This window comes from Canis lupus, chromosome 26 (genome assembly GCF_048164855.1).
Source record: "Canis lupus baileyi chromosome 26, mCanLup2.hap1, whole genome shotgun sequence".
NCBI classification, from domain to species: domain Eukaryota; kingdom Metazoa; phylum Chordata; class Mammalia; order Carnivora; family Canidae; genus Canis; species Canis lupus.
Window position 1 is genome coordinate 39,221,144 of NC_132863.1, and position 27,791 is coordinate 39,248,934.

The 27,791-nt window shown below is 56.5% G+C and overlaps 1 protein-coding gene across 1 annotated transcript in view; it reads left to right on the forward strand.

The window, feature by feature from the left end:
* Positions 1-27,791, forward strand: part of BCAS4 (breast carcinoma amplified sequence 4) — a 55,950-nt gene that overhangs the window by 25,390 nt on the left and 2,769 nt on the right. Inside the window, 1 exon segment of the mRNA XM_072801430.1 lies at positions 3,253-3,387. Within this exon segment, the coding sequence (XP_072657531.1) occupies positions 3,253-3,387 (135 nt within the window).

The window sequence follows — 27,791 nt, forward strand, 5'->3', positions numbered from 1 at the left end:
CCCCATTCAGCAGGGAGCTCGATATGGGGCTCGATCCCAAGACCGTAAGATCATGACCTGAGCTGAAGTCAGGAGTCAGATGCCCAACAGACTTAGCCATCCAGGTGCCCCTGAACTTCATTCATTATCATGGCTGAAAATAATATTCTAGTGTGTGGATGGATACACCACATCGTGTTATCCTTCATCAGTGGAAGGGTACCTGGGTCCTTTCCCCTTTTTGGCTTTTAAGAATTATGCTGCTGTGAGCATTCTTGTCTCAGTTTTGTGTGAATATATGTCTTCATTTCTCTCAGGTGAAAACCTAGGAGTGGAATGTCTAGGCCATACTGGAACTCTCTTTGGGAACTGCCACTCGTGCTCCAAAGTGACTCCAGCGTTTTTTACACTTAGGCCAACAACTACTACAAGTTTTAGATGGAAATCACAAAGTCAGGTGCCAGCAGGGTCCAGGACCGTGCTGTGTGGCCGGGTGCTAGATGACCAACCCCAAGGCCCCTGCCCCTATTACTTCCCACAGCTGGAGCTGAGCAGCAGCTGCCCCCTTCAATGGGATATGAATCTCCAGGCTGCCACAGTCCCCACTCTGCCCTGGAGTGTCCCCAACATGGAGGCCAAGAGGTGTTTGCCTCATGTCGACCTCCTCTGGGCTGTTGCTTTCCTTAGAATAGAGATACTTCTCTGTAACTGGGCCTCTATTAAAAGGAGGACAAACTGGGCAGCCGGGGTGGCTCAGCGGTTTAGCACTGCCTCTGGCCCAGGGTGTGATCCTAGAGACCTGGGATCGAGTCCCACGTCGGGCTCCCTGCATGGGGCCTGCTTCTCCCTCTGCCTGTGTCTCTGCCTCTCTCTGTCTCTCATGAATAAATAAATAAAATCTTTAAAAAAATAAAAGTTAAAAATTAAAAATAAAAGGAGGACAAACTAAGCTGGTCTAAGAGGGTCATGGATTTGAAGCCAATGGGAAAAATACCTATTTCCCACTATGAGACCTTAGGAGACTCTAACGTTGTATCCGGGCAGGTGGATTCTAGAGCCCTATGGCCCTGGCCTTAGATCTGTCCCTCGTGTAGCTCTGTCCTTCTCCGGGCATCCATGACTTCCTCTGTAATGGGAATCTGCCTTCCATCTTGACGGAGATGTCATGAGGGTGTTAGGCCAGCAGCTGGCACATTCAGGTGCTCGGTGGGGACACTGCTGTGCTGGTGGCTGTTGCCACAGGCTGAGAGGTGAGTCTGTCTGGGACGGCCGCTCGCCGCTCCGCCCAGCTGGCCATGGGCCCCGGCTGTCTGGAGGGTCAGGGGGCTTCCGGGGAGCCCAGCACCACCCTGCCCTCAGATCCGTGCCACCTGCCAGGAGGGGCTTGGGGACCTCTCAGGCAGGCACTTGGGCTTCTCTCAGTTTTTGTATTAAAAATGAATACAGGGTGCCTGGGTGGTTCAGTCGGTGAAGCGTCTGCCTTCAGCTCAGGCCCTGATCCCGGGGTCCTAGGATCAAGGTGGGGTGCCCCGGTGCTGCCATCCAGGCTGTCCCGTACCTCTTTGTTCAGGATGCATGCGTTCCCGCGTGCTCACGCCCATGTGCCCACCTCCGGCTGAGCCCCTGCGAGGCCCCAGGCTCTGGTGTTGGCCTTGTGAACATCCCCGACACCACACCCGGATCGTTCAGGACCTCCACTCTGGAGGCCAGACTCTGAATAAGCAGACAGGAGGTTCGGAGGGTGAAGAGGGGTGAGAAGACAGGGAACCGGGGTTCTCCACGATGATGGGGGCCGTGGTAGATTAGGCAGAGAGGGAAGGCCTCTCTGGAGGGGACAATCGGTTCAGGGCCTGAAAGATGGGCAGCACTCCCCCCCTTCCCATCAAGGACAGAGCAGGGCGGCAGGGAGAGAGCAGGTGGCAGGGCCCTGTGGTGAGTGGGGCCTGGCCTTTTCAGGGAACCCGAGGGAGGCCTGTGTTGCCTGGTGTGTGGGAGGAGGAAAGGGCAGGGCTGGATGGCGGGCTCCCTGTAGGCCTTGGTGGGGGGGCATGAGGTTCCTTCTAGCAAAGGGAGGCTCCCTGAGAGGGCCAAGCCCCGAGATGTCCTCCTTCCTCTTCCTGGTGAGAGAAACTCCCTTCCAGTCACCGTGGGAGCAAGGGTGGCCCACAGAGGTGAGGCTTTTCTGAGGCGGCACTGGCGTCACCTTAGCCATCTATGCACATCAGACGCACACATGTTAAATACCTGTGCATCTGAACACCCAGGCACACACGTGAACATGCTTAGATACACATGTGTATAAGCATCACACAGACACACGTGTGCTGAGTGTAGAGAAAGGCATGAGAAGATACCACAAAAAAGGATGCAGATGAGTGGGTTGAATTTTTCTCGGCCTGCACAATATTTTTCTTTTAATTGTGGATTTATTGCTAATATTGATAGAAACTGGGGACTTTTCATAAAATCTACAGTTTCTTTTTTTTCCAAAATGATACCTGGCATTTATTGAACTCAGTATGTACTAAGCACTTGAGTGCTTAGCGGAGTTGGTACTGTTCGTGTTCAATAAAATGCTGTCATCATTATTATCAACTAATAGAAAGGAAAATTGAGGCTTGCAGAAATTAAGTTGCCAGACAACGCACAACTAGTAAGTGGCACATCCTGGATTCTAATCCACGGAGTCTGACCCCAGAATGTTCTCATTCTCTCTCTCTCTCTCTCTCTTTGCAACTGGGACGTTCTCATCAGAGGCCTGGAGCAGAGTGGCCCCCCTGGGCCTGGGCCCAGCTTCCTGGGCCATCCTCGTCTCCACTCAGCCCCCCTTCCCGTGCTTGTCACCTGCCTGCCCCTTAGCAGCCTCTGAGTTTGAGACTCTCTCATATCCTTCTATTAAAGTGAACATTTTGGCAATTTCTAAAATGCTTGTTTTTAACAAAGAAGGCTTTGCAGGCTGATGGATGAGCACCTGAGTCCCTGCTCTGCCCTTGGCCAGCTGCATGACTTCCGTCATGCCACCCAGCCTGAGCCTTGGTTTCCCTCCTCTGTAAAATAGAGGCTAAAGCTGGGGTCTCCATGGGGAGAAGGTGAGAGGACACAGTAGGGAGGCCATTACCCTTATGGTCAGGGTAAGTCAGGGTACGTGAGGGTGTCCCCACCGAGCAGGCCCTGGGTGACGTCCGCAGGCTGGGGCGGTGTGGCCGGACCGGGCTGCAGTCCGTGGCAGGTGTGGCATCCCTGGCCTTCCCGGCTCTCCCTTCTCCCCGCCAGGCCTTCGTCAAGATGGTTGGGCACCACGTCTCCCTCCTAGAGGCCCACGTGCTTCAGGCCGAGCGGGACCACGGGGCCTTCTCGCGGGCCCTACGGAGATGGCTGGGCTCCACGGGCCTTCCCTCCTTTGGGAACGTGAGTATCTCCCCACCTCCCGCCTCCTCCCAGACCCCAGCGTGGGGAGAGGGACTCAGGATGTGAGAGTTCAAAGGGCACGTCTCACTTCCACAGACAGGAAATGGTGTCTGGCTGGCGGGCCGAGGGAGTGCTGGCCCGGTAGCTGGAGGGGCTCGGTCCCTCCCTCAGGCAGGCGCCTCTTCTTGCCCTGAGCTTTGAGCTTCAGTGCTGTGACCACTTGCTTATCCATCCACCATTTATTGAGCGCCCGCTGTATGCTGGGCCCTGTGGTCCCTCTGGGGTTACAGTAGTGAGCAGGGACAGCCCCTGCCCTCCTGTCCTGTCCTTGCACACCTAAGGACAGGCTCAGGGTGACATTCAGAACTCAGTGTGGGTCATCCTTCTGGAGGCACGAGTCGACCTCCAGAGGGGTGGGGACGGTGGAGGGCCAGGGACAGTGGAGGGCCGGGGACGGTGAAGGGCCAAGGACAGTGGAAGGCCAGGGACAGTGGAGGGCCAGGGACGGAGGGCCAGCCTGCACGTAGCCCTTCGTATCTTTGCTCCGCATCTCTGCTTCCCTGGGATCCTCCCTGCCACCCCAGAGAAAGGATCCTTGTATCCCTTTTATTGATGGAAAGACTGAGGCTGGACTAGTTCTGCAGTGGAGACCTTCGGGGTGGAAGACGCCTCTGTGTTTGCAGCGTCTCTTCTGTGCTCCCCTGGCCCAGGGGACGCTGGGCAGTGTCTGGAGACACCCTGGATGTGAGCTGGACATGAGGGGGGCTGCTGGCATCTAGTGGGTAGAAACCGGGGGTGCTGTGAATGCACAGGGCAGCCCCCCACGACAGACAGATCTAGCTCCGCGTGTCAGTAGTGCTGCGTCTGAGAAACCCCGCCCCAGGCGGCCCTCCGTCATCGTAGCAATGGTTTCTGTCCTGTCTTTTCGAAGCGAGAGGTCCGCTGGCTCCTCTGGCACCTTATTCTCACACTAGTCTTTGGAGGAAGGAGCTTTACCATCGCCCCCATTTTACAGATGGGGAGACTGAGGCTCTGGGAAGTTGAAGGGATTTGTCGGGGGTCACACAGCCTGATGTGACAAGGCTGGATTGGACCCGGGTTGACCTGTCCAGGGCCTTCCCCTTCACGCCTCAGCCAGCTGCCCTGTCCTGCCCCTCAGCGGGTCTCTCACTGTTCCTGGGGTCCCCCCTCCCCTCCTCCGTCCCTCTGCCTGTCCACACAGCTCCACTTCGTTGACCGTGTTCCAGGCACCGCACCAGGCATTCCATGCATGCTGGTTCATTTACCTTTCCCGTCTGTCATGTGCACTGGGCATCAACAGGATTCCGATTTGATAGACAAAGTGGAAGTTTGGAAGGCTTCGGGGTTGCGGTCTTGCAGCCCATGACAGCACGGAGCTGGTGCACTCGTTCTGTGTGGCCAGGCAGTGTTATTTAAACAGCGTGACTTGGGATGCCTGACCGGGCTTCGCTGACCAGTCCCTGCCAGGACCCTATTGCCCCGTCTTGTCCTAAAGCTGCCTGAGGCATGTGCTGTTCACTTGCCCGCCTCCAGGTGAGTAGGTTGCCCAAGACCAGTAACAGCTAGACAGTGGCCTCACAGGTCTCATGGTCCACAAACTCCTGTTGATCCTTCAGAGCCCAAGCTAATGCCACCTCCTTGCAGAAGCTCTCTGGGATTGCCCCATCTCCAGACAAATGCAGTCTTTCGGCCTTCCAATGATGATGGAGGCAGAGCTGCTTCTCTGTCCTCCTCTTCCTTGAGTCCCTTGGTGACTGTTCTTTGGTAAGCGGGAACCCGCCCAGTCGTGCAGTGCTCTGCCCACTGATGGCTTAGAAACACATGAGGGGCCGGGAATCAAGAGGACCTTGGCTGCCCATGGCCTCCAGCAAGTATCCTCACAGTGAGGCCTGCTGGGCCCTTGGCCGTAGCACCTTCCAGACTTTTTCTGTGATCTGCAGTCGTCCCCATGAGGTTGGCACTAGCGTCCTCATGTAGAGGCGGAGGCCAAGGCTTAGAGACGGAGAGTCCCGTATCTGAGCTCAGTGCTGGGGTTAGAACTCAGGTCTGCAGGCCTCTGAAACTGGGGTTCCCCTGCCCACTCCTGCAGCAGGATCCCGCATGGGTGTGGCTGGGCATGCTGGGACCTGAGCCTCTCATCTCTACCAGACCGGAGGAGGGGGGCTCACAAGGCCTACCTGTGCTGACTTGTTCCAGGAAGTACATTCCAGCCAGGGGTGGTGAGTCATTCAGCAACGCTGCATGTTAATCTTGGCCCCGGGAGGGCTTTGTCTGGGGCAGGTGATGCAGTGTGTGCATGCGCGCATGGGTGTGTGTGTGTACGTGCGTGTGCACGGACCCAAGGACTCTCAGGGCTGCACCTGCACCCAGAATGAGAGCAGGGGAAGCCCTTCTAAAATAATGGTTACCACAGCTGTGTTGGGGCCCTGACTCTGCAGGCAGCAGACATCCCACCCTGTGAGGTAGTTCCAGTCATTGTCCCTATTTTACAGAGGAGGAAACTGAGGCATCAGAATTGCTTATCCACCCAAAAAGTAGTGAAGCCTGAAGCCGGGTTTCAGATCTGCAAGTGAGGCCTGGGTCCAGGGCAGGTAATCTGTACAGCTTGGCCTTGCGCCCTCCCTGTGCCCCCTTCTCTACTGGGACCACCGTCTGGGCGATGAGGTTTCTCATAGAGCGCCAGAATGGATTCTTCCAAAGCCAGGATTCCACACTGGCTCAAGCCGGTTCCCCTCAGTAAGTCCACACCAGGCCTTCCTCCCCGCACAGTGTGAAAGCACCCTTCACGGCCCCAAATTCCATCTCCTGCCCTTCCTCACCCTCTTCAGACTCCCTCCAAGGGTCCCTGAGAGCCCCGTGGAGTGAAGGGTGTGGCAGGGGCTTTCTCATCCCACTTGGCCCCATGGGAATGCTGGCAGGGGTCCCGTCCCTGTAGGGTGAGCCGTAGCACTCCCCTGCAAGCCCACCATCCATCACTGCCCCCCATGACCCCTCTGGGGTCAGAGGAGGGCTGGGGACCTCCTCATGGGGCCAAAGAGGGTGGGCACTCTGCTTTCACCCCTGCAGCTGGGCAGGGGCTTTTTGGGGTATGTTTTTCACCCCTCCTGCTATTCTATGAGCTGGAACAGGAGTTCTTGGGGAGGGCAGAGGGGCACAGAGAGAAAATTGGTTCTTGTTTTTATTAGCTTGGCCAGCACTCCGTTCCCTCCTTCCTACACTCCACCTCCTCCCTCCTTCCTCTTTTGTAGATGTAGTGGGAGGCCCAAGGAGGGTTAGGGCAGCGGGGCCGGGGTCTCCCAGCACACCAGGAACAGGGCCAGGAATCGTCCCTCCACGCCCAGCACCAGGGACCTAGACCCACCCCTGCTCATGTGACTTGGTGCTGGCTGTGGCCTGGGCTGGCCTGAGGGGGCCTGGGTGTGCCAGCCTGAGGATACCACCTCATCACAGCTCCCCGGAAACCCAGGCCTTTCACCTCTGACCGAGCTGCCGGGGAAGCAGGCCATGGGTCCACAGACGATGCGGGCTGGCCTGGCACCCCGGCCCTTCTGTGCCCAGGTTTAGAAATGTACATGGTCCGTGCTAGGATTTCGATGCTGACGCACATGTTTTTAAGGTCACAACAGTCTACATCTTCATGCTGTTCATGAAAATTTCTCATTGTGCTTTTGTGGTGATGCTTACAACATTCCAAGATTTTTAACATGTAGCCCTTATAAGCATGGTACTTCTCTCTCACTGTCACTAGGCCCCATCTCTGGCCTGTTTGGCTGTGTGTCTGCGGACAAGTCACTTAGCCTCTGTGAGCGTCAGACCGCTCCACTGCTGCCTCACTGATGGAGGCTCGACCAGGAAAGCTCTGCTTGCTGGGAAGCTAGTTTGGTGTTTGATGCAAAGTGACGAAGGCCTCACCAAAGCAGTGGGAATAGAAAGGAAGAGAAAAACTCTAGAACTCTCAGAAGGATGGTTCGGATTCTGAGCATCGGCCAATCCGAAAAGCCAGCTTTGTCTGGAAATAACGGAGCCACCCAGGACAGACTGTGACTGCTCAGTGGTACGCAGGTATCGTGGCCACGCTAACCCAGAGCCAGCCCTGCGGTGGCACGCACCATTCTCAGCTGGTCGACACCCCAGAAAGTGTGTGGGGGTGCTACTTTTATCCCCATTGCACAAGTGAGCAAACTAAGCCCCAGAGAGGTTACTTGCCCAAGGTTACATAGCTGGGCATCAGGATATGAACCCATTTTCTTAACTCGTCCTCCCTTGCCTTGGGAGAGACCTGTGATCTCTTCCCCCAGAAAGCTTGTGTCTAGTGTGGGAATACAGGCAGTGACCAAATCCTAAGAAAATTCAGCAGCGAGTCGTTTCAAAAGGGGACCATGGAGAAGGGTGCTCCTTGCAGAGGGGACTCTGAACACAAAGAAAGGCTCAGGTGGGACAGCTCGTGGTGCAGAGCGGTGGCACGAAGGACAGTGTGGTTGGCCGGGTGAACAAAGGGGAGATTTGGGAGACATGAGGTCAGGGCCAGATTAGGCAGGGTCTTGGGTCACCCAAAGGAGCTTAATACTATTCTGAGGGCAATGAGGAGCCACAGAAGGGTTCATAGCAGTGGGGGCGACATGGTAAGTCTGGTTCACTTGGGGAACCGCCAGGCCTCCTTCTCTACCCTGAGCCGGGGCTGGCGTCCGTGGTCGGCAGCGTCATGTTGAGACCTGAGCAATGTCGTGTGAGAACTGAGTGGGGTGAGTTCTCTGAGCTCCCGAGTGCAGGCTGAGGAGTGGGTGTCCTCGGCCTAGAAACGTCACATGCTGTGCCCTGAGCTCGCCGGGGTCCTTACCTCCCTGGGCCTCGGGGCCTCTGTGCAGTTGGAAGAAAGAGCAGAGGCTCCAGGTGGGGGATCCAGGTCTCCCGGACGAGTGTCTGGGTTCCAGAGACCCCGCCTAAACAGGCGGCGCTCAGCCCAGGTCAGCACAGAGGGCCCCCGCACCTGGAGATCTTTCTAGGCATGTGTGGAACTGGAAGGGGGCGTGGAACTGAAGACTCGGGGACGCAGGCCCCGGAAGGGCAGGGAAGCCCATGTCAAGTGTTGTTGCGTGTCCCCTTGGCCCAGGCCCAGTCACGGCCGGTGGCCACCCCTGCTGTCCTGCAGACCACACGGGGCCCTCTGTGCGCTTGTGCCCCAAGGCGCCGAGCAGCCTCCCTAATTTGTTTGTTTTGTTTTCTGTCGAGCCAAAACATCTTGTTCAGGAGGTGTCATTTTGATTAATTTTCTGGTGGATAAGAGTGTGATGCTTTCCAAGGAAATCTCTTTGGCTAATAGCGAAACCACTTGGGACCAAGTCCCGACACCCACACGGAGCCAGAGGCTGCCTGGGCGGCCTGCAGCCTGGCCCCCCTCCTCACCCTAGAAAAGCCCACGGGGCCGCCCGGCAGCCTACGTGAGGGGGTCGCGGGCGGTGACACAGTAAGGAGTAGCGGGAACCGGGGCAGATCGCAGCGCCCACGCCTCCTCTAAAGCGGAGAGGTTGTCCAGCGGCTCACCGGCATCCTCGCTGGAACGAAGGATCCAAGGATGGCCGGATTTTCCCGTGTTGGAGAGAAAGCTGGACGACGAGGGTCTTACGCGAACCTTCTGATGTCTAAAAGTCAGCAGCTGATTTTCTACACGGTAAGTGCCCTGGGAGAAAGCTGTGGCACCTGCGGGTTGTGTCCAGCATGCTCCCCGGCTCTGGATTTCAGGCCGAGGGCCCGTACCTCCTAGAGGCTTTGGAACCAGGGAAGAGTGAAGAGGCGTCGTCTTTACTTCTCTGCACCAGCCGCAGCCGGGGCCTCCGATCCTGAGTAGCAGCGTGACTCACAGCCGCGGTTCCAGGGAGCATCTACTTGCTCCACTACTAGAGTAGTACTGAGCGCACCCGTGAAGGGCTCTCCGCGCCGGCTCAGCTTCCCCCGACAACCCCAGAGGGAGCTGTTGTTACTCCTGTTCATGGAGCAGGAACCCGAGGTTCAGGGGCGTCTGTACACTTGCCCAGGTCGCGGAGCGTAAGTGGCGAAGCCAGGATTTGATCCAGCTTTGACCTTGTTCGGTGGATCTGTCCCCTCTCTGTGGGTTCTTTCTAAGGACCAGGACCCCAGCCTCAGTGGTTGTGGCTGTACACTGAAGAGCCTTAGGTCAAACCTGCCCTACCAACGCACGTTCTTTGCCCAGCTTGGGGTGTGTGTGTGTGTGTGTGTGTGTGTGTGTGTGTTCCGTTTGAATGAGTTGCCAGCATTCAAAAACCACATTTCACATAAGAATCTGTACTTGTTTTCTCTTGAAAAAGCCGAGGTCTGGGCTCCCAAGCAGCATCCCAGCCGCACCACCCTCTGGCCCAAGTCCCCCCTGCTGGGTCCCTGCCTGTCTGTGGGCCTTTGAGTTTCCCATGCACGTGGAGCACATAGTAGGTGTTCAGTAAATATTAATCAGTGGATGCTCTCCAGGCTCCCATGGCCCTTGAGGGCCTCCCCCGATTTCTCTGGAGGCCGTCTCCAGGCCGAGCAGAGCTGGGAAGAGTGTCCCCGCCTGCCCCTCTCCCCTGCAGCCCGGCAGCCTCTTGGGCTTTCCTAGAGGTAATGGAGGCTGTGGGCGGAGCAGCCCTGCCCGGGCTGGCCTGTAGGAGTCAGCAGTGCCAGGCTCGGTGTCTCCTCCCTCCCCGCTCCCTGCTCTGTGCACCCCCAGCTCCCTCCCCACCCAGCCCAGCAGAGGGAGGGAGGGAGGAGGGGGAGGCTCTGGCTGGCTGGGGCGCCTCCCCCTCCCCCTCCCTCGGCCCAGTCCCCCTGGAGGGGTGACTCCCGGAAGGAGGCATGGCTTGGCTGGGGCTTTATCTGGCAGTGGAGGCCGAGCCAGGCACCAACACAAAAAAGGCAGAGGAGACTCCAAGGCTCCTTCTCCCCGGCCCTGAACTGGCCTCTTCTTCTCCTTCTGCCCCATCATCCCTTGCGGTGGAACTGCAACATGAGCAGATGGCAAATATTAACGCAACAATGGAGGGCTGAGTGGCGCTTGGTCCCCAGCCCCCACCCCCACCCCACCAAACCGGGCCTCCGTGAGCTACACGCTCACACGTCCATGGATCTGTGTGACTCCAGATATTTGGTGGCATGTGTGCCAGGGAGGGACAGAGGGCTCCTGGCAGGCTGGTTTGCAAACAAGATTTTTTTTTTTAAGCATTGCATTCCTGTTGAGATTTTGAGGGTGACTGAGAAGAAGGTTCCTCTCAACAAGGAGGGGTTTCTATTTTGTGAGGGGCTGTTCGATGAAGCCTAAGTGGGAGCATTCCAACTGCTCCCTGGCAGGTGGCACACAGTGCGTCCTCTACAATACCCTCCCTGCACCCTGCACCCTGCCTGGTGATGTTTATTCCAAGGCCAAGTCGAATGTTACCGCCTCTGGGAAGCTACCTGTGTACCCCCAGGCAGCGTTCCTTGGGGCTCCCGATTTCCTGTCCTTTCCCCTGGTGTCCTAGCAGCTCGGGGTGTCCTCTGTATTTTCACCTGTTGTTCCCCCAGACTGAGAGTTCCTCAAGGATAGGGACTGTCCTATCTTTGACTTAGTAGTGAAAAGCCAGAGCTCTCTGGGCTCTCCTTTGGGCCAGCGGAAGCCAGCACTTTACCTGCCCTGGCCGGGTTCATCCTCTTGCCCACCTGTTACATAGGGGCTGTTACCATTTCCGCTTTACAGATGAGGAAACTGAGGCTCAGGACAGTTAAAACATTTTGACCTAACCAGGAATTGGTCCTGGAGCCCCATGATTTTCATGCTCCGCAGGTTGAAATTCAGACCCTGGGGTCAGGTGGCCCTAAGTGTGGCACAGGGGGTGGGCAGAGACTGCCCAGTGAGAGGCGGGGGCCCTCAACTCCAGCCAGGAGCTAAGGCTCTGAGTGGCCTGACCTTGGCCGCCTTCTTCTTCTTCTTCTTTTTTTTTTTTTTAAAGAGAGGTTGGGAATACAGATTTTTTTGTGAAATCGATTGATTTTGAAAACTAATGAGGCTCAAAGAAATCTCAGGGGACCTCTTGGCTCCCAGGCCTCCTGGAGCCAGGCCTGCTGTGGCATCAATGCCTGTTTACTGAGGAGTGGGAGTGTCCCCCTCAAGGTCACCCTTCATAGAGAGCTTCTGCCCTCCTGGTTCCCATGTGTTAATGCACCCCTCGCCCCAAGAGTGTAGACCAAACTCCTGGGTACTTGGAGGGGGGTAGTTGAGAGCTTGGGTTCAGACCAGGGTTTCACAGCCTCGGCACTACTGACATTTGGGGCCAGGTCCTTCTCTGCTGTGGGGCTGTCCCATAGCTCATACGATCTTAGCAGTGACACTTGTCTCTGCCCAACAGATGCCTCCATTTATGACCATCATAAAAGTTCAGAAATTGTAAAAGTCCCTGGAAGCAAAATTGCCCTGAGTTCAGAATCTCTGGCTCAGATGAATGACAGTTCTCAGAACCAGATGATAGTATGTAGGGCTCAAAATCATCACCCCGTCTTTGCTTTCTTGTGTTTCCTGTAAATATGGAAAATTTCCAAAATAAGGAGTTTATTTTTTTTAAGATTTTTTATTTATTAGAGAGAGAGAGAGAGAGAGCGCATGAGTGGTGGGGAGGGGCAGAGAAAAGGAGAAGCAGACTCCTCACTGAGTAGGGAGCCCAATGCAGGGCTCCATCCCTGGACCCTGGGATCATGACTTGAGTTGAAGGCAGTTGCTTCACTGACTGAGCCACCCAGGCACCCCCCAAAATGAGTTTAAAAACGAAAGCATGGGTTCTAGAGCCCAAGAGCCCTGGGTTTGTGCTTTGGCAGAAACAGGGTCTTGGAACAGGGTCTCACCTTTCCCCTCTGTGAGATGGGGGAGCAGTGCTCAAACCTCGTGGAATCGGGTTGAGGGTTCAGCGTGCAGGATTCCCTCTTTACTTGGCAGATTTCTATCGGGCACCTGCTGTGACGTGAGCACTGTTTGGGTGCTGAGGCTCCTAAATCACTAGGAGAGGAGCCAGGTGAGGACTCTTGCATGGCAGACACTGTGCTAGGTGCCCTGGACTGAACTCGGGCCTCAGTTCCTGCTTGCTGTAGGGAGGTGGGCAGCCATCACTGGCCCATTTTATAGAAGAGCAACTGAGGCAGGGAGAGGTGGAGCCACTTGGCTGCAGTCAGCCGGAGGAGGGTAGAGAAGCGGCCCCGATGCCCCCAGCCGTCTGGCTCCAGAGCACCTGCGGCGTTGCACCGAGCCTCGGGGAATCAGGACTCGTGTGTGCGGCCCTCAGCACGGGCCAGCGCCTGGCTGCTGCTCTGCGAGCGTGGGCTGCTGGGATCTGTTTTGTTTTGTTTTGTTTTTAAGATTTTACTTATTTATTCTTGAGAGAAAGAGAGAGGCAGAGGGAGGAGCAGGGAGCCCGACATGGGACTTGATCCCTGGACTCCAGGATCACACCCTGGGCTGAAGGCAGGTGCCAAACCACTGAGCCACCCGGGCTGCCCTGCTGGGATCTGTTTTGCAGAAACTTCCTTTTTTGAACAACTCAGGGTCCCATCGGCACCCCACAAGCTTGTGTTAAGCTGCCACCCATCCCGCCACTGGGATTGAATGGAGCAGCCCCCCTCTTCCCCGAGCCACTGTCCCCCCAGGGCCGGCCTGGCCGAGGTGGCAGCTCAGAGCAGGCTCCTTGGCACTGGCCTGGCCCGAGGACATGTCCCAGGTGAGGCTGGGTCCTTGGGGGACAGGCACCAGGGGCATCCGAGGTCCCCCCTGAGTCCCCACCACATTGGACACACTGGGGGCCTTTCTGGCCACCACGTGGAGAGGTCAGCCCCTGTCAGGTTCCATGTCCATCTGGATCCCCGTCGTTGAGTCATTCATCTGCTCATCTCTTCCTCTCTCCATGTCTCTCTTCTTGGGCACCCGCACAACACAAAGCCTCACTGTGTCCCTTGCCCCCCACTCCCTGTCACCCCTCCCTCCTCAGGCAGAAAGACGGGGGAGTGGAAGGGCCACCAGGTCTGAATCTGGTTCTGCGTCCATGGACTGGGCTGCATGACGCCTGCTGCCCCTCTCAGAACCCTGGCGTCCTTGGGGACATAGGGTCACCGTAAGAGGGAGTCCTGCAGTGACACATGGTACCTGGAAGCTATTAGTAGTGAGTGACAGCTGTGACCCAAGTGCCAGAGGATGACAGAATGATGAAACCAGGTCCCTGTCCCAGCTCAAGGTCTCCCCAGAAGGTAAAGCTCCAGGGCAGGTGCTATGAGCGGATAAATCTGAGGGGCGCTGCATGCCTCCGACTGCCACCCGTGGCGGAGGAGGACTGAGAGGTCAGGGGAGTGGCTGCCACGGGAGAGGGAAGGCCTGGCTGGGTGTGGGGTGGCACCGTGCTCCTGGGCGAGGGTGGGCCCCCGCCCTCAGCTCCCCAGGTTCTGAGGGACGTGGTGCGTGCAGGTGAGCCCTTCCCTGGCGTGGATGCTAGTCCAATGCCCCGCTGCTGGGCTTGGGGCGTCTGGAGGGAGTGTGATCCCTTTGATGCCTCAGGAGCCAGGGAAGCGCTTCAACTTGGCTCTGATCATGGTCAGCTTTCTTCTGAGAAAATAAACCACGTCTCATTAAGCAGTAAATTCATCCAGGTGCCTGTTGCAGCTGATACCATCGCACCTGGTCTTGCTGCCAGACCTAAAGTCGAGGCCAAAGTTCCCATTACTTGGACAGTCCTAATAATTAACCTGGGAACCTCAGTGGGAAGGGGGTGATGCTGGCTTTAGTGAGGAGCAGGGAGGGGCTGTTTCCAGGCCTGGTGGAGAGGCGCCCACCGGCCTGGGGTGGGAACCTGGGCGCTGTGGCCTGGACACCACCTCCTCCCCTCCTGTGCCTGGCACCTCTTAGCTGGCTTAGACCTGGCTCCAGAGCCCTCGCAATACCCTAAGGAGTGTGGGGGGCAGAGAGGGTGGGTAGGAGTGGCTCAGATGGCATCGGTCATTGGTTTGAAAGAAATGGGAGGCCGCTGGCTGCTCTTGGGGCTGGCTGCCAGCGTCCTGGTGCCTGGTAGTGGCCTCCTGTCGCTTGTCACTGGCCAGGAGGCATTTATTGAGTATATACTATGAGCCAGCTGCCTTGGTTGATAAATGAACCATGCCTTTTGGTGGCTGGGAGGTGTCCTCACACTTAGAATTTTTGAGGCCCCTTGTTATTAAAAGTCACTGTAAAAGTGACTGTACTACAATTGGCTCCTGCAACTGTGATTTAGTTTAAATGTTCATGTTTTGAAACTGAACGCATTTAATACTAAAAATGCAATGTTATGAAATTGTTCGCTTGGGCTCTTTCTAAGCTGCTGACGGTATTTAAAAAGACTATGAATTCGGGGGGCCATAATGATGAAATTAGTTCGGCAACCATTGGGCACTTACTGCTTTCTAAGCACTTTGCAGTTATACGGGCATAACACCTGGTGAAGTAGACACTAGTATTGGCCCTTTTACCAGGTGAGAAAACTGAGGCACAGAGACGTCAAGTAACTTGGCCAAGATCACACAGCTGGGCAGGGGGCCCACTGCCGTCCAAGGGATGTGGGCGTGGGTGGACAGTTTCCTGGGCTGGGTGAAGGGGCCTGCTCTCAGTGCTGGCACCGTCTCGGGGGCTTTGGAGAGCGCGTCACAGGGCAAATCCAAGGCCCTCTGTGATGTCCTCCCTCCGCCCCAACCTCCACTTGCACAATCGTTCCCTAAGGAGCATGAACCACTTTGGAGGAAGTGGGCAGATGGTAGGAAGCCCTTAGACTGGCCCCTAGATCCCCAGGAGGCCCCAGAAAGTGAGCTCAGCCTCCACCCAAACCCTGTTACTGGTTTTCTCGAGAGTGTGTTGGGGTGTGTGTTGGGGTGCAGCGTGGCCTGCCTGCAGCTCATCCTCCTGGGCTTCTCTCCCTTGTACCTTGGGCTTCTGCTCCTGCAGCCGGCCCTGCCCATCCCCCTCTGTGCTGAGGCAGGCACTGGCCTCTTCCTCCCCCACATTCCCCTGTAAGTTCTCCTCGGCTGCTCCAGGACCCCAGCCCTTCACCCCCTCCTGCCCCAGCCCCTGAGTCAGACTTAACTCCTTTGTTTTTCTTTTTTTAATATTTTACTTATTTATTCATGAGACACAGAGAGAGAGAGAGAGAGGGGCAGAGACACAGGCAGAGGGAGAAGCAGGCTCCATGCAGGGAGCCTGATGCAGGACTCGATCCCTCCGGGACCACACCCTGGGCCGAAGGTGGCACTAAACCCCTGAGCCATCCAGGGATCCCCCACTTAACTCCTTTGATGCCAGATCTCCACGGACCTCCCCTCTGTTCTTCTGTTCATTCGTACATTCATTTCTTCATTCGTTCATTCAGCAAATACTCAGCCACCTGAATGAGCTGTTCGGTCTTTCGGATCCTCCGAACCCAGGAAGGACAGATTCTATCCCTGCCCCCCCCACCCCCCCACCGACAGCCCACAGTCTAGTGTCCCAGGGGATGGAGATGTGTGTCTGAGGGCAGGAGGTGGTCAGGGAAGGCCTCCCTGAGGCAGTGAGCCGGAGGAGCAGGTGCAGTGACGGAGCTGGGGAAGGGAGTGTGCAGGCGTCTTGGGCAGCCGAGGGAGCCCAGAGACCTGGGCGGGCAGCCTGCGGAGCCGGAGGTGAAGGTGGAGGGAGCGGAGGGAGCAGATGTGGGCCGGGTGCTGGGACTCTGCTCCAGAGGGTTTGAGACGGGCCTGCATCCGGCCTGTGTGCCCGAGGTCTGAGCCGCTGGGATGGTCCAGGGAGAGATGCTGCTGTTGGCCTGGACCAGGGTGGACCAGCTGGGGCTGGGGTGACAGCACCTCTTCTTTGTGCGTGTGGGAGGCAGGGCGTTTAATTGAACTTCCTTATTGAGACAATTATAGATTCACACGCAGTCAAGAAATAACACAAAGCCCTGTGTGCTTTGCCCATTTTTCCCCAGTGGTAGGTAACATTTTGCAAAACTGTAGTACAGTATCCTGGCCAGGTACTGACACCGGTCTTAGGTCTCCCAGTTTTACTTGCACTCGTCGGCGAGGGCTTCAGCTTCTCTACAGTTGTATTGTTGGTTCTGTACATTTTTACATCCTTTAGGTTTCCGTCTCTGGCTCTCTGGTCAAGATGCTGAACGTTTCCAACATTGTAGGGATCTCACGCTGTCCTTTTGTGACCACCTTCACCCCTGCTCCATCCCCGACAGCCACTAATCTGCCCTCCGTTTCTAAAATTTTGCTATTTCAAAAATGTTCTATAAATGGAATCCTACACCATGTAACCTTTCAGGATTGGCTTTTCTCGCTCAGCATCGTTCCCTGGAGATTCATCCAAGTTGCCATGTGACTCAAGAGTTCGTGTGGATGCGTTTGCAGGTAGGGCCCCCCTCGAAGGTACGAGTGTGGGGGCTCAGGGCTGGAGGTGTCCAGCATGGAGCGAGTGGCTTTAGCCCTGAGGCCGAATGAGATCATGCAGGGGGGCAGAGGGGGTCCAGGTGGATGCCCGAGCACCAACTGATGAAGCATCCAAGTGCACCAGGCACAGGGATATGGCCAGCCTAGACAGACAGGCAGATGAGGTCCCTGTAGGTGGGGTAGGGGTGCCTCGGGGCTGGGTGTCTGGGGTGGGTGTGAGAGAGGGAGTGTGCTCAGGATTTCTCCTTTCCTCCCTTTTCTGTCTGTGCAACCAGAGGCCTGGACCCCTGAGAGGCCACTGGCTGGGCTCTGTGGTGCAGGGTTTAGACCAGGGTTTCCAGAAGTCCTAAGCAACATGGGAAAGGAACAAAGTGTTGCCCCTAAGGTGAGATGGAGTCCCTCCCGCAAAGACTGGCATCTGTCCTTTGGGACTATTATTTCTTTGACAGAGGATTGGGGCCGGGGTGCTGGGGTGGCCAGAGGGGGTTTCCTTGCTGCTTCTGGCGCAGTGACCAGGCTGGGGGCTGGAGAGGTCCTGGGTGCACAGACTGGCTGGCGCGCTCCCACCACCATCTCCTCCCCCCGGGCCACGTCCCCAGCCTGCCCCCACCACCACCTCTCTGGTGTGCCTCACTTTCCTCCCTGGTCCCCATGCTTCCCTCTCCTCTTCCATCTTACTTCTCACATCATCGCTCTCTCCCCATTTCCCCCACCTCCCTCCTCCCTTCCATCAGCTTCTACTTTTTCTGAGCCTCCCATCTTGGTTCCACAGCTCTCTCTCTCTCTCTCTCTCTCTGTCTCATGTGTGTGCATCTCTCCACCTTCTGGCTCTCCCTCCCATGGTCTGTGTTTCTGTCCCCGTCCCTGGTTACCCCTGCTCTCCCCATCTCCTGCTCTCTTTCTTCTCTCACTCTCAGATGTTATTTTCCAGACCTTGAAAATCATCCCTTGTCACTCTCAAGGAGGGGCCTGGTGGATAAAATGTCTTAATCAGACCCAGACAGCGTGGTGGGGGGAGGAGTGGTGAGCTCCTGGGAAAGGAAGCTAGTGCTGGGGCCTCGGAGATGGCATCGATGCCGATGCCGTGGCCACAGCCCGGGCCGCCCACTTGGAGGAGGAGGTTTGTAAGCCCAGATGGTAGCTCTGAGGGCACCAGGGTCTGAAGAAAGGATGGATTGAGAGGAGGCTCCCAAGGCTGCCTGGATGCCCGGGACAGGGGAGAAATGGCACAGGTGACAGTCTGGGCCGCGCCTCTGTGGCAGGTTCCTTCGGCTCCCCGGAGGTGGCTGCTCAGCCCCCGGGGGAAGAGTCTTTCTCCAGGCTGGGCAGGGGCATGGGGCAGGCAGGTAGGTCGCTCCTTAACACCTGCTGGTTCTGGTGGACGCCTCTGTTCTTGCCCTAATAGCTTGTTTATTTGATGGAGAACAGCTGCCCACGTTAGGGACCCTGACAGAATGGTTGATGGAGTCTGTGTTTGCTTTCTGCTTCCCAGAGCTAATTGGTGCTATTTTCAACATTCTTTTGTGGAGCCAACCACCTTTGAGGCCAGCCAACAAAACCTCCAAGGATTCTATTGATAACCAGCATCAGAGTGAGAAATGTACCGTTCCCGCATGACAGTAGCCAGCTGGGGACCTTAGCCAGCTGTTGATAGAGGCCATGGCCACGCGTCTGGAGGTGGACCACCCGTGGCTGGAATCTGGGCATAACCATGCCTCCTGCGGGGAAGTGGAGAATCTGTTTGACAAGGTGTGAACTGAGCAGACCCCTGGGAGGGGGTAGCTGGTTTGATGCTCTGGGCTGGGAAAGAACCTTCTTTTCCTTGCTTTGTGCCAAGAGTGAGTCAGTCCTGGCTCCGACCAAATCCCTCCACCCATGTACCTTCCCCCCATCAGATTCACCACCATGCTGGCCACCACCCCCTGCCCCGTGGTATTTTCCTGGCCAGGAGCACTAGCCCTGTGCTACCCATGCAGCCACCCATGGGTGACCTTTCTGAGACACGAGCACTACCCAGGGAGCCCAGAGATCCAAGGACTGGCCATGGAATTCACAGGGCCCCTTTGTCAAAGCTTATTAAGAATTTCAAGGCAGGGGATCCCTGGGTGGCTCAGCGGTTTGGCGCCTGCCTTTGGCCCAGGGCACGATCCTGGAGTCCCAGGATCGAGTCCCACCTCAGGCTCCCTGCATGGAGTTTGCTTCTCCCTCTGTCTGTGTCTCTGCCTTTCTCTCTCTCTCTCTCTCTCTCTCTCTCTCTCTCTCTCTATCATGAACAAATAAATAAATAAATCTTTAAAAAAAAAAAAGAATTTCAAGGCAGTTGGGGCACCTGGTGGCTCAGTGATTGAGTGTCTGCCTTCGGTTCAGGTTGTGATCCCGGGGTCCTGGGATCGAGTCCCACAGCGGACTCCTCACAGGGAGTCTGCTTCTCCCTCTGCCTGTGTCTCTGCCTCTCTGTGTCTCTGATGAATAAATAAATTTAAAAAACAAAAAAGAATTCCAAGGCAGTGACAGTGGAACATCGGAGCAAGTCCAGGGCCTGTCAACTGCACGCCCAGGAGGCCCTCCTGGTCTGTCACCTGCAAGTATCACACCCTGAGTGAGGTCGTGAGCCTGCTGACTCTCAGTCCCCACATCTGTGTGGCAGGATTTACAGTTAGATCCTCTGCATGGGATCATCCTGAGCAGTCATTCGAATAATGTAAGGTTTAGCAGCTGTTATTATTACTAATGACATTGGTGTTATTATTTAATAGCTCTTATCTGTGTTGTTTGCTCAGTGCTCTGCATATGCTGCCACGGGTATGCTGTATATATTTATTTTCAAATCGCTTTTTTTCTTTTTTTAAAATATTTTATTTATTTGTTCATGAGAGACACAGAGAAAGGCAGAGACACAGGCAGAGGGAGGAGCAGGCTCCATGTGGGAGCCCGATGCGGGACTCGATCCCAGGACCCTGGGAACACATCCTGAGCCGAGACACTGAACCGCTGAGCCACCCAGGCATCCCTCAAATCACTTTCTATTTTGGATAATTTTAGATTTGCAGGAAGCTTGTAAAGGCAATACAGAATTCCCGTCCACCCCTGAATCCTTTTCCTGCACTGTCATCTCACAGCACGAAGGCACCGTTGTCAAAAAAAAAAAAACAAAACAAAACACACCGATGTCGGTCCAGTACTATTCGCTAAACTTCCGGCTTGGCTTGGATTTCACCAGGTTTTTCGTAGACAACCCTTTTCTGTTCCAGGCTCCCATCCAAGACAGTGCATTGCTTTGAGTGTGTTTTATTTTTAACATGACCTCGTGTCTCCAATAGTGGGTCACAGACCTGGCAGGGCAGGGATGCCAGCCTTGGGCCACCCGGTGACTCCAGAACGGGGCCCAGCAGGTGTCCCCGCCTGGAGATGATGTTTGTCATCGTTGGTCTTGGGCTTCTGAGCCCTGACTTGGCAAGAGGCCAGCCCTTCCTGGTCTGCCTCAGGTGTCAAATGCATTCAGGTTCATTCATTTCTCGTCACCTGAGTGTTTCCTGTGGGCCAGCTCTGGCTGCTGCTGGGGCTGCGGCCCTGAAGACTGACACAGGTCCCATCCCTGTGGAGCTCAGCCTGATGGGGAGACTGAGGAATGAGGTAGACAGGATATGCAACTTTGTGGTGCAGTGGTGGAGGGAAGGTGACCAGTGAAATTGGGGGTCCCCTAGGAGGGTCTCAAGGAAGAAAGCAGCATGGGAAGATCTAGTGCCAAAGCCTTGAGGGAGAACAGCAGGTGCAAAGGTCCAAGTCAGGCCAGACCCTTGGGGAGGTCCGGGAACAGATTTCCAGGCTGGAGGGTTATGAGTGACAGGAGGTGACAGACCAAGTTTAGAGTCAGGCTGGGTCATAGGTTCTGGGGTTGAAAACCCCAGCTCTAAGGGGCCACGCAGGTGGCTGAGATGAGAGCCCATGTCCCTTCTAAAAGGGGGTGGCCACAGCTCAGCACCAGCTTGTCGTCACAACTCAATGCACCAGAGCTTTGGATTCTTTAAACAAGAAGCCTGAAATCCATCTTTTAAAGAGAAGAGGCATTTCATTCAAAAAGAGAACACAAGGGATCCCTGTGTGGCGCAGTGGTTTGGCGCCTGCCTTTGGCCCAGGGCGCGATCCTGGAGACCCGGGATCGAATCCCACGTCGGGCTCCTGGTGCATGGAGCCTGCTTCTCCCTCTGCCTGTGTCTCTGCCTCTGTCTCTCTCTCTGTGACTATCATAAATAAATAAATAATTAAAAAAAAAAAAAAGAGAACACAAAAGACCAAACAAAAGCAACAATACTCGTAAAGACGCTCAGCCCAGTGGAAGCCAAGTGGGACACACCTGTGGTCTGGGTTTGGCCGGACGAGTGCCAGTTGGTGACCTCAGCGGCAGGACCTGATGATGGTGAAGAATTGTGTTTTGCTCTAAGTACTGTTTTTTTTCTTTAATATTTTATTTATTTATTCATGAGAGACACAGAGAGAGAGAGAGAGAGAGGCAGAGACACAGGCAGAGGGAGAAGCAGGCTCCATGCGGGGAGTCCGATGTGGGACTCGATCCCGGGACCCCAGGATCACGCCCTGGGCTGAAGGCGGCGCTAAACCGCCGAGCCACCCGGGCTGCCCAATCTAAGTACCGTACTTAAAAGAGGATCCAATTTGTCTCTTAAGACGATCCCTTGGGTTGCCATGTGGAGAATGGGTCAAGGGCAGGAGCAGCAGCTGAGAGGTGGCACTAGTGGGACAACAGTGGTGATGGGGAGAATTAGCAGAAGGGATCAAGGACGGGGGGATGTGGGTGTCCAGCTTGGGCAGCGGGAGCGGGCCCCACAGGGAGCCACGTAACCACCGGAAGCCTCAGTTTGCTCAGCTGTAGAGGGGCTTTGTGAAACCTCTGCGGACTTGGGTCTCGGGAACATAGCAGGTGCTCGATTAAAAACACAGGCATCATACCTGGCCGTCAGACTGTTCCACCCGCGGCCATGGGATGATAAGAAGCAAAGCCCAGGGGCCTCGGTGCTCAGATAGGAGGACTCCAGTGGCTCAGCTGGAGCGGGAGCCGGGACTGCAGGACGAGGGCTCCGAGGGAGGAGGGCCCGAGCGTGCAGCAGAGCGCAGGTCAAGGGTGGGGAGGTGGGGCTCGGGGCCAGGAGCTGGGGGGGGCCCAGGAGGGTCTCGCTCTGGAGGAGGCCTGAGACATGACTCCACCCACCCGGCTGTCCTGTCTTCCCTCCCAGACCGCGTGAGGGTTTGGATTTAGTAGCCAGGCTCTTGGCAGGACTTCTAGGGGCTCCTCCTCTGCTAGTTGCCATGTTAACGCTTTTTCTCCAGCTGAAAGAATCCTCGGGGATCCACAAACCTTCTAGAGCAGCTGCCCAGGGTCAGCATCACCTCGAGCGAGACTGAGACTGCACCAGCTTGTCCCTGCTGCCAGGGTCCTTCTGGACCACGGGAGCTTCCAGCCCTGTTCCTCTGTCCCTAGAGCCTCAGCAGCCTGCCCTGGCCACCAGCTGCCCCGGTCACTGGGCTGGCAGAGGTTGGGGCTGGTGGCCCAGCTGGGAGGGAGCGCTCTGGGAGGAAGGGGGACAGCTTTCGGCAGGCGCCGTGAGGTTGGCCAGTCCGGCGCTTCAGGCAGGATTGGACACGCAGGGGCTGCTCACAGAGGAGTGGGAGGAGCTCTGCTCGCAGCTGTCCGAGCCTTCTGGAAGACTTGAGGCCCTGGAGCAGACACAGAATGTTGCAGGCGGAATAGCCAGGCGTGGCCCGGGGTGCAGAAAGCCCTGGGCCAGGACGGAGCCGGGAGGCTGGGACCAGGGGCAGGTCCTGCGGGCTGGCTGCGGCGGGGCCGGGGTCCAGAGCTCAGAAGGGCCCACTTTGGTTCCTTGCTCGGCCTTTCCCCAGCTGGGTGACCCCGGCCATGGGACCTACCCTCTCCTCTCCAAGCCTGCTTTGTCCGCCCCCAAACGGGCACCGTCTCATGCGAGTGGCTGCCTCGGGCTCTTGGAGCCCTCGGGGCGACAGTGGGCAAGGGAGCAGCCGCTGGTCTTGGCGGTCGCCCCAGGCTGGCGGTTCCCAGCCCGTGGGGCCCAGGGCGAGGGACTGGAAGCGACGCCTTCTCCATCCGGCTCCTCGACAGCCCCGTGTCTGAGTGACGTGACGCAGCCGGGAGCCCCTGCCAGCCCAGATGCCCATGGGGCTCGGCAGGTCCTGCGGAAGAGTGAGTCAGGCCGGGTGGGGACCGTGGCAAACTGGACAGCACATGCCCTGTCTAGAGGGGCCAGCTCACTGCACCCCACAGGAATGTGGGCCCAGCGTGGCCAGATCGCTTCTTTCAAGAGAAGTAGGAACTCAGTATTTATTTGAAACATCCCAATTCTTCCATGCTGGCAGCTAACTCGTTTTTAAATTTGCATGAGCCAAACCAGTCATGTCTGCGGGCCAGATGCTAACCAAAGGCCACCAGTTTGTGATCTCTGAGCCGGCTGGAAGGGGGAGGGGGGGTTCCTGATGTCTGTAAGGTTAGAAAGCAGATGATGAAGGGACATCTTGAGTCCTGCACTGAGAGCACCCCCAGCCCCACGCAGCCCCAGGGCTTCCTGGGTCCTGGCTTGGTGCTGGAGCTGGGTGGCCCTGGGTTCAAATCCTGCTCTGCTAGTTCCCAACTGGGTGATCTTGGGCAAGTTTACCTTTCTGATCCTCGGTTTCTTCTTCTGCAAATTGGGGTTAAGGATACCTGCCTCCCTCAGCAGCTGTGAGAACAGATGGGCTGTGAACCCTCGAGGCCCATCATGGGCAGGGTGCTCGGAAAGTGCTCAGTGCTCAGTCACTGTGGTTGTGGGGAGGCTGGGGGCTTGGTCTTGCAGATAGAGCTGTCTCTTCTGTCTGTTGCTTTTCTTCCCCCCCAAATACATTTTTAAAAATTTTAGAATTAGAAACAGGTTGCTGTGAGTATACGGTGAGTTCCCATGTGTCCCTCACCAGGCTTCCCCCATAGTTACTATCATATTTATTTACCGTGGTGCGTTGTCAGAGCCGAAGAACCAGCCTTGATGGATCGCTGATAACGAAACACCACGGTTTATTTGGATTCTGGTAGTTTTCCTCTACTGTCGTTCTTTATTCCGGGTTTGCATCCAAGACCCCAACCATATTCTCTTTAGCTCATGCCTCCCTAGCCGCCTCTGGTCTATGACGGCTTCTCAGACTTTCCTTGGTTTTGATGACCTTGACAGTTTGGAGGAAAAGCGGTTAGGTATTTTGTACAATACCCTTCTCTTAGGGCCGATCTGTTTTTCTCGTGGTTAGACTGGGGCTACGGGTTTTGGGAGGAAGACCGCAGAGGTGGAGTGCCTTCTCACCACGTCACACCCAGGGCCCGGGTTGTCAGCGAGATGTGACTCTGCTGCTGTTGACCTTGACCACCTGACCGGGGTGGTGTTTGCCAGGTTCCTCCTCAGCAGTTCCTTTTCCTTTTCATGTTCTGCTCTTTGGAAGCCCCAACACGGGGAGGGGCAGCGAAGCTCCGGTGAGGCTTATGGGGCAGAGGAAGCCCTACAGGAAAGAGGACTTGGGAGGGTCACAGGGACTGGAGCACAGTAGGAGTAGTGACTGTAGTGGGAGGAGCCTGGTGACCTTGGGGAGGAGTGTGGGCCTCTGGGCACCCCAGCTCCCCTGCAGAGGATTGGCCTAGGGTCTCAGGCCCCCAGGGGTTGACCAGGCTCTGGGGCTGATCTGTGGACCTCAGAACCCAGCCCATGAGTGGTGCTGCTGTGGCAGGGAGGGGCCTGGGTGAGGTAGGACAGGCTGGAGCCAGAATGATGGTCCAGGAGCCACCCACCAAATAGCACCCAGGCCTGGGACCGCCAGCAAGGTGCACCGGGCCCTGAGTCCTCCATCCTGGGTCTGGTGACCTTCCACTCAGTGCCCATTCTATGGGAGGTACAGGGAAGGATTTGTTGTCCTGATCTAAAGTTTCTTAGCGCACTGCCGCGCCATCAGTTTACGTATTTATCTGTGGCCGTGGGGCTGCGAGGGCAGAGTTGAGTCGTTGCGACAAAGGCCTAAAGTATTTACCATGTGGCCCTTCAGAGGACAAGTTTGCAAACCCTGACCCGAACGGAAAGCAGACCACGATTAGGGATGTGCAGTTTTAGGGCTTCCCAAGAGAGAGACAGACACCAGGCAGGCCGGGACTCCCAAGGGGCGGTGGGGACTTCTGGAAACAAGTGGGCAGGTGGCCCAGGGCAAACCAAGACCCTGAGGTGGGTGAGCTTCCCCTTAGGAGACAGTGATCTGCCCAGAACCCCGTGCTGCAACGGCCACGTGGGGGCTCGTCAGACAAGAAGCTGCCCCGTGGCACAGACTGCCCGGGTGGCCAGCCGTGAAGTGTGTGCTGCAGCAGGTCACAGATACGGTGAAGTGGCCGAGAGGAGAGCACCTCCTGCCCCTCGGCTCTGCCCTCCCCCTCCCCGAGCCAACGAGGAGCCAAGGAGCCGCAAGCCTGGAACTGTCATATCATCTGATTTTCCAAGAGAAGCTGGCAGTCTGGTTTTTATGAGAAATCTCCTGTTACATGTTTGCAATTAATTCCATTTTTTAGAAATCATGAAGCAGACCAAGCACACCCGTCTGATGTGTGGGCTGCGGGGTTTGAGAGCTGGGGTGCGCAGGGTGGAGCCGAGGATGTGGGAACGTGTGTAGACTGGGGAGAGCAGGCCAGGCCCAGTGCCGCCGGGGGGCCAGCAGGTGACTGGGGGCTGGGGGTGGCAGGGACGGGGAAGGGAGACCCCCGACACGGAGTGGCCGAGTCCGGGACCTGCAGGGTCACATTTCCCCATCTCCTAACCAGTCCCAGGCGTCTGGAACAGTCTGCAGGCTGGGAGCTGGGGAGCTCGGAGTCGGGGACACTCCTCCTTGCTTACCCGGCAGCCCCGTCCAGAGGGGGATCCGGAGAAGGCCGAGAAAGAGGTAGGGATCTCTGAAGCCCCCTGCGAGATTCTCAGGGGCTTGGGTTTGCTGCTCGGTCTGCAAAGGCTGGGGTTCGAGCTTGGTGGACGCCAGCTCCCGGGTCGCCTGGCTCCTGCCGCTTCTGAGACACCGCGATGACCCCAGTTTTGCACGTTGCTGGGAGAGTCCGGGAGAGAGTGGGTTTCCATGGCGTCCTGGTGTGCCTGCGATGGGGGCCTGGCCTGCAGGATGTGGTCTGTTCTTCCCAGCAGCCGCTGGGGCATCTGGCTATTTTCAGCCTCGCACACCAGCCCTTACCTGCTGATTGGAGCCGCTGGTTTGCAAGTACTCCCTGGCTCCACTGTGGGTTAATTGTTTTAGGATGCCTGGTTGCAAGGTGACAGCAGCCCAGGTCAACTTGGCTGAAGCAAACAAGAGAAGTCCATGGCTCACGGACAGGAAACGGCCCAGGGTAACTCCCGCCTCAGGAATAATGGATTCAGCTTCTCAGATCATATCGGCCCGACTTTGTCTCACTGCCTCCCAGCTCTGCTTCCCTGCGTTGGCTTCAATCCCAGGCAGGCCCTGGGATTGGTGGCAAAGGTGGCCCTCAGGCTCGTGGCCCATCCACTTGGGAACCTGGGGGTGGCATCCCTGTCTCAGTGGTGAGAGTCCCAAGGCTGATTCCCATTGGCCCAGCTCGGGTCACAGGCTCAGCCTTGGACCAATCACAGCTCGGGTGGGTCAGGCCTCCCCCCAACCCCACCTGAGCCGCAGCAGGTAGGGACAGTGGCCAGGTCGGGCACAGACGAGTGACCCTGCAAGAAGATCAGGATGCCGATCCCAGCGGGCAGTGGAGGCTAGACGGGCCCGTGTCCGCTTCACTCCCACCCACTCTCTAAGAGCAGCATATGTACCCTTGAGGCCACTCTGGAGCCCGTGTGGCTCCTCCTAGGTCACCCCTTCCTGGCTGGCCTTCAGGCTCAGCTCTCCAACTAGCTATGAGTCACCATCCCACATTGCCTCACGTGCTCCAGGATGCTAGCCAGGGTTTGGTCCAGTCCTGCGAGGAGGCTTGCAGGATGACTCCTCCTTGGTCCTGTCATAATCATATTGATTTTGTCCCCTTTTTGAAAGATTCTCTCCTTGAAGGAGGAGGCAGAATGGGAATCGTTTCCCATCCCTCAGGGTGGGGGTGCCTTACCCATTCAGAGGCACCCCGTTTTGAATAGTAGAGCTACTTCAGAAGGAACGGGATCAGCATGAGGCCATGTGACTGGGGCAGGACACTGGCTCCAGCCTGGCCACTGGCCCCTCGTGGGCTCCTTCCCTGGCCTGGGACCTGAGGGTCAGGAGCAGAGATGTATCTTTTCAGGATTACAGAATGTTCTTTGACCGCCATGTGTTGGGACAAGGGAGCTGGTCTTTGAGTGTTATTATATGTTTGAAAGTTGCATTTTCTAGAGACTGCGATGCCCAGTTTTCAGGGGAAAAGAGGGGAGGATATTCTAAGTCTATAGGCTACCCCTGGATTGCATCCCTCAGGCTGTGAGATGTATCTCATGGCTCGTTTCCCAGTCGTGTGCTGGTCATGGAGCTGTTGGAGGCCTCGCATCCCATCCATGGGGGCAAGGGGCAGCTCAGGAAGGTGCTAGAATGAGGGGGCAGGTCATAGGCCTGGGCCCCAACTACCCCCAGGTAGGCTGAGCCAAGAATGGCTGACCCAGGGTTGACAAATGGAATGTTCTATTGACTTTCTTTTCGTGAGGCTGGCCCTTGGCCAAGGTGAATGGCTCATCCTGGTTTTCCAGGATGGTGACACAGGGAGATAGGTAGTCCTGACACCTGAGCACGTTCTGACTTGAAATACTTTGATGGTTTCCTTCTGTGGAGGAAAGTTCAGGGCTTCGGGGCTCAGACATGAGAATCTATCCACTCCTGCCCTAAAAACCTGGCTGCTCCCCGTTAGGGGATATTGATCA